This window comes from Bos indicus x Bos taurus, chromosome 28 (assembly GCF_003369695.1).
Source record: "Bos indicus x Bos taurus breed Angus x Brahman F1 hybrid chromosome 28, Bos_hybrid_MaternalHap_v2.0, whole genome shotgun sequence".
NCBI lineage: Eukaryota > Metazoa > Chordata > Mammalia > Artiodactyla > Bovidae > Bos > Bos indicus x Bos taurus.
In genome coordinates this window covers 25,058,236-25,064,235 of record NC_040103.1, presented here as the reverse complement: position 1 = coordinate 25,064,235, position 6,000 = coordinate 25,058,236, and the positions used below count along the sequence as shown (strand labels likewise).

Genomic DNA, 6,000 nt, shown 5'->3' with positions numbered 1-6,000 from the left:
TGTGTGTAACAAGGTACTTACATTCTCATATTAAACTGTAGGAACACCAAATCATCATTCTAGCAAAAAAAACATAAAAACTCTAGTATATATTTCTATGCCAGTGAAACATTCCAGGAACGGTTATTCATATACAAATAAACTGATTATTTGCTAAAGCTGCAATTCAGCTTTTAGTGTTACTTCAAAGACATGTCATTTTGGGGACTTCCCTGACAGTCCAGGAGTTAAGACTCTGCACTCCCAATGCAGGGGCAAAGGGTTTGATCCCTGTTCAGGAAACTAAGATCCCACACACTGTATGGCATGCCCTCTCCCAAGCAAAAGACCAGAATTTATCCCTACATTCCTTTAGACAAGAGTTTTTCAACTACTGACATTTTGGGCTGCATAGTCTTTGCTGGGGTGGGGCGGTGGCGGGGAGGGTTCGGCGGGGTGGGCAGCAGTGGCAGGCAGGATATGCAAAGTAGGATATTTATCAAAGTTCTTGGCCTCTAACAAGTAGATGCCAGTAGCACTCACCCAGCTGGGCCAGGTACAAATGTCTCCAGACATAGCTAAATGTCTTTTGGGGGCAAATTAACCCCCTGTTGAGTACCATTGCTTTAGAGTGTATCACATTTCCTACCTTTTCACTGAATTAGTTAATAAACTCTTATGTATCTAAAATTCTGAAGGAGGTACACAGACTAATAAAAATAATATTTTTAATTAAATAAGACTTAAGGTATCATACTGACATCCACTGGCTCGATACTAAATTGTACATGTGACATATACTGCATTTAAAAAAAAAAACCTCAAAATTAAAAGTAATATACATGCTATTCTGGGAAACTAAAACAGTTAACATTAACATCAAAACTATGTTTTATGTAAAGCCTAACATATATAATAACATAATTATTATTTTCTCAGTTTTCAATGTACTGTCTTTTGGATGAATTAAATTTTTAATAAATGTTTTTACAGTCTAGTTAGGATTTTAGAACAAGTAAAAAAAAAAAAGCGTGCTCCAAAAAACTTGCAAAATTGAAGCACCACGCTATTTTCTGACTTATATTGAGGTTTTAAAAGGCTAGTATCTTTCGTAAAAACTAGTAATGATAATGTTATAAATAAAATCGCAACTTTCCAGGTTTTTAATAAATGACATCTGTAATTAAATACTATTGTCAATTAAACTGATGAACTTTATTGGGGTTAAAACTATAACAAAGTTCATCCTAAAACATTTTGCAATGCAAAATTATCTCACTCAAGGAGTGTTTAATAATTTGGATGCCAGGAATTACAAGCAATTTTCAAAAACAAAGACTCACATTCATAAAACTTTATACATCATTTGAACTGACAGATATTTATACTACTAGGATCAAACGTGCATCACTTTCATTCTAGTATCATGATTTTATATATTACATTATTTATCACCATTCTTTGTCACTACATGTATTTTATCATACACTTGCACCATTCTCCTTAGATTTCTGATCTTTATCTTCATTCTTCCCATTATCCTATAAAATATACAAAGAAAAAGTATATTTTATTAGGTTCTCTTAGATGTAACTTTAAAAAAATACCATCAATAAACAGAGATACTCCAGATAGCCCATTTCACCATCTATGGAAAAATGAACCCTTGGGGAACTATTTGAAAGAAATCTCGCAGTTCTGTGCAGAATGACTTTTAGTATTTGAGAAAGCCATATAAGTCCTAAGAAATCAGAGGTTCTCAGGAATACATTACTAACAATAATACAGTCCTTGAAGTGGAGACGTTTTCCCCCCTTGTTCTCTGAGGGAGACCCAGGCTAAAGAAGGTCTCTCAATTACTAAAGTTAGTTTACAACGGCACTAAGTTACTAGATTAGTAAATCTTGTTTATAAAGAAGTCTGCAAACATAAATCATGTTGACATGTGAAGTAAGCTCTAGGAAAATACTATCTTTGGAGAAAAGGACAGAATACTACCACTAGTTTCTGTTAGAAAAGCCACTAAGAGCTTAATAATATTAAATTTTCCAGAGATAGGCTTTTCTGAAAAAGAATAAACTATGAAAATGTTGAAGGTAAACAATAGCTAACCTTCTTAAGAACAGTGTGGATTTCATCCATTACTGTGGATAAGTTTCTGATTGTCTTATTCAGTTGGTTTTCAAATTGCAAATTCATGTTTTCTGAAATCTTTAAGTTTTCTTGTAACTGACTAAGGTCCTTTTTAACTTCTCTAAGTTCACCAGAAAGGTTTTTGTTAGAAATCTCCAAATTTAATATGGTTTTTTCATCTTTATCTGTCAAAAGAAAAAAAAAAGAAATCAAGTTCAAAATTCACCATCTTACCACTTAATATTTCCAATTTAACCTTGAGGTTAAAAATATTTAAAGTCAGAAGACTTAAATAATAATAAGTGTATGATTAGACTTAATAAGCGTATATAATTCCTTAAACTGGCCATAAGTGTCAATTTCAATAGCATAGCACAATGCAATGCTTCTTTGTAAAGAATCCGGCTACAATGTAGGAGACCTGGGTTCGATCCCTGGGTTGGGAAGATCCCCTGGTGAAAGGAATGGCTACACACTCCAGTATTCTTACCTGGAGAATTCCATGGACTGTATAATCCATGGGTCACAAAGAGTGAGACATGACTGAGTGACTTTCACTTTCACTCACAATCAGTTCAGTTCAGTTGCTCATGCCAGGCTTCCCTGTCTATCACCAACTCCCGCAGTTAACCCCAACTCATGTTCATCGAGTTGGTGATGCCATCCAGCCATCTCATCCTCTGTTGTCCCCTTCTCCTCCTGCCCCCAATCCCTCCCAGCATCAGCCTTTTCCAATGAGTCAACTGTCCACATGAAGACTTAACAATACTCAGTTAAATTAAGCTTTACCTAAGTATTACTTCTAAAACCAAGTTCCATTTTTTAGATGATTGCACAGACTAGAAAAAGTAGCAGGAAGTGGTGAAAACTAAGCAGAACTATGGGAGGAATTAAAGGATACAACAGAACAATCAAACCTGAGAATACACATGAAGATCTAAGATTAATTCTCATTATGCTAAGCAATTTTACAACCTTTAACAGAAATAGTCAAATGTAAAGTTACATTATGTATCTACACTATAAAGTATGGATGGATATGCATGTGTACAGGTGTGCATATGTGTGCCCACATATATACCCCAGTAGAGTGTTAAAAGTACCAACATACCAATGCTTTTCCTTACCTGTCTTTTCTTCTAGTAACTGCAGCTTTTGTTCCACTTCAGCTCGTACTTTTTCACTCTTTTCCAATTTTTGCAAGAGGCTTCCTACATCAACCATTGCACCGTTGTACACAATAAGGCCAACATTTTCTTCTACGTCTTTTGACTCCTGTTTTACTACTGGTGTTGGAAGTAACAATCTGTTTCCTATAATATAAAAGATACTTTTATTTTACAGCATGTGGGGTCACAGTTCTCTGACAAGGGATTGAAACCGTAACCCCTGCAGTGGAAGCATGAAGTGCCAACCATTGGACCTCCAAGAAATCCCTAAAAGATACCATACTTAAAAAAAAAAAAAAGATACCATAGTTTATTATGTTATTTTCTTTTTAAATTAATAATACAGTTATAAAATGGCATGATCTTAAAGTAATATACTCAAACCTAGCATATCTTCCTGCAAAGCTTCAGATTCTTCATGGTTTTCTTCATCTTTTGAGGTGTCTGTTAATTTCCGGTAAAAGCAAGATTCACGGAGTACTACTTTATTAAGAAGCTTCTTTACCTGTTATGCAAGAAAGAAACCATATTTAAAAGATGAAAATAAGTTTTTGATTCTCCTTGAACTATGTTCTAATTTTCACATATGATGAACATTAATACCATTTCTCAGGTATCCACTAAAATTCAATTTGAGCACTTACGTTTTTAACTGTCTTCTCTAGAAACCTAAATTTCAAATTATCACTTGAAAAAAATTTTCTAAAAAAAAAAAAAAGCAACACTGAAAGAAACGCTAACACATACATTAAAGTTTATGTACAAACACACATATTACAGCATAGCCTGTGGTTCTAAAAAATGAGAGCCATTCAGCAACTGGGGCCTAGTTAAGGCAATAAAAGGCACACCTATACCATGGAATACTATGCAGTAATAAAAAGAACAAAATGGGTCTCTATTTTCATGGCAGAATGCTGATGATACATTATTAAATGAAAAAAAGTCTCAGATATCACCAGAATGATTTCATGTATTGTTTATAAAACTGGAACTATCATATATAAACACGTATGAGTTGCTTAAAAAAGATCTAGAAGTTTATATATTAGGCCAAAGGCATAGAATTAGACAGAGAGGAGACTTTTAACTGCTTACATGTTATTTCAATACTGTATTATTATGAGCCTGTATTTGCATTTATATTTCAAAAAGTCAAAGATACTAAAAAGAGTTATTTAAAAATGCTTTTCATTTCAAATATTTTAAGATAGATTACCTGAGCCCGAGAAAGATGTAGTCCAAGAGTATAAAATATTTCTTCCAAATCCTTTTCAAGAAGGTAACCACAATGGCTTTGATCAAAGTAAACAAATGCCATTAATAGATCTCTGTTAATTGTGATCATCTGAGTCTTCTCTTTTTCCTAAAGAAAATGCAGAAAATGTAGTACATAATTTTAACCCCTGAAAAGTGACAAAATTTGACTTATTAAGTCATTGTCCATAATATACAAAAATATGAAAAGACCTTTGTCTCATCTTAGCTAAACTGAGTTGATCTAGTTACGTGTATGAAGAAATAAATAAAACATATTATCTGTTGTTGCTGTTTACTCGCCAAGTTGTGACTTTTTTGCGATCCCAAGAACCATAACCCACCAGTCTCCTCTGTCCATGGGATTTTCCAGGCAAGAATACTGGAATGGGCTGCCATTTCCTTCTCCAGGGAATCTTCCCATCCCAGGGATCCAACCCACATCTCCTGCATTGGCAGGCAGATTTTTTACCACTGACCACTTAGGAAGCCCACTGATTATCTGACATATCTTTTCTCATTTAAAAAGACCCTGATGCTGGGAAAGATTGAGGGCAGGAGCAGAAGGGGACAACAGAGGATGAGATGGTTGGATGGCATCATTGACTTAATGAACATGAGTTTGGGTAAATTCCGGGAGTTGGTGACGGACAGGGAGACCTGGTGTGCTGCGGTTCAGGGGGTTGCAAAAGTCAGACACAACTCAGCAACTAAACTGAATACCAAAATACAACTGACTGAATTCTGCTGAGTGGTACTATAAAGATATACAAGCATCAATAAAGTTCATCACTGTGTTACATTTAGTAATAAGTATGTTTTATGTAAAAAATGGAAATCGTTGTGTTGTACATAAGAAACCAATAATGTATGTCAAACATACTTCAGTATTTAATACATACCTTATCTTTAGAGGGCCTCTCCTTGCAGTACCTATTAATATCTCTTTTGTCATCTCGTTTGTTTTCTTCCTCATCTCGATCTATACAGTAAATACAACAGGAGCAAAAGACTCATTTAGTAGATAAATTTCCAACTATCACACAGATTGAAAATACTTTTCTATTACTGATCAGTTTTCATAAGATACAACAGCAAAGAAATATATAAATAAAAATAGTTTGGATTTTATAAGAAACAATTATAGCCCTGAACAGGAAGAAACTTATAAGGAGACCAGAGGGAAGAAGAAAGTGGATTTTACTGATTTAAATACAAGGACTTAATTCAATAAGTATTGGGGGGATTTAGTTTCCAAAAATGAATGTATTTAATACAAAAAGATTGAAACTTAAAATTTTTTTTAAAAAAGAACAAGTATATTTTCTTAAAGGAGAAACACCAATATAGGAATTCTAACTGCAGATGCATTATTGCAGAATAAAAGTGTATGTGAGAATTGAAACGTTTTTTTCATAATTAAGACCTAACAATGTTAATATCCAGATTTGCATAATAAAAG

General features: G+C 33.9%; 1 protein-coding gene across 7 annotated transcripts in view; it reads right to left on the bottom strand.

The window, feature by feature from the left end:
• Nucleotides 1–690: 690 nt before the first annotated feature.
• CCAR1 (cell division cycle and apoptosis regulator 1) overlaps nt 691–6,000 on the bottom strand; it is a 47,011-nt gene continuing 41,701 nt past the window's right edge. For 5 of the 7 annotated variants that reach the window (XM_027530957.1, XM_027530961.1, XM_027530956.1 and 2 more), the window contains 6 exons: nt 5,441–5,520; nt 4,501–4,647; nt 3,666–3,786; nt 3,240–3,425; nt 2,092–2,297; nt 691–1,520 (listed from right to left, as the gene is read on the bottom strand). In XM_027530957.1, coding sequence (XP_027386758.1) covers nt 1,461–1,520; nt 2,092–2,297; nt 3,240–3,425; nt 3,666–3,786; nt 4,501–4,647; nt 5,441–5,520 — 800 coding nt within the window. In that variant the 3' untranslated portion in view covers nt 691–1,460. The remainder of the gene's footprint in view (nt 1,521–2,091; nt 2,298–3,239; nt 3,426–3,665; nt 3,787–4,500; nt 4,648–5,440; nt 5,521–6,000) is intronic. The other 2 variants (XM_027530958.1, XM_027530955.1) reach the window with 1 other exon arrangement.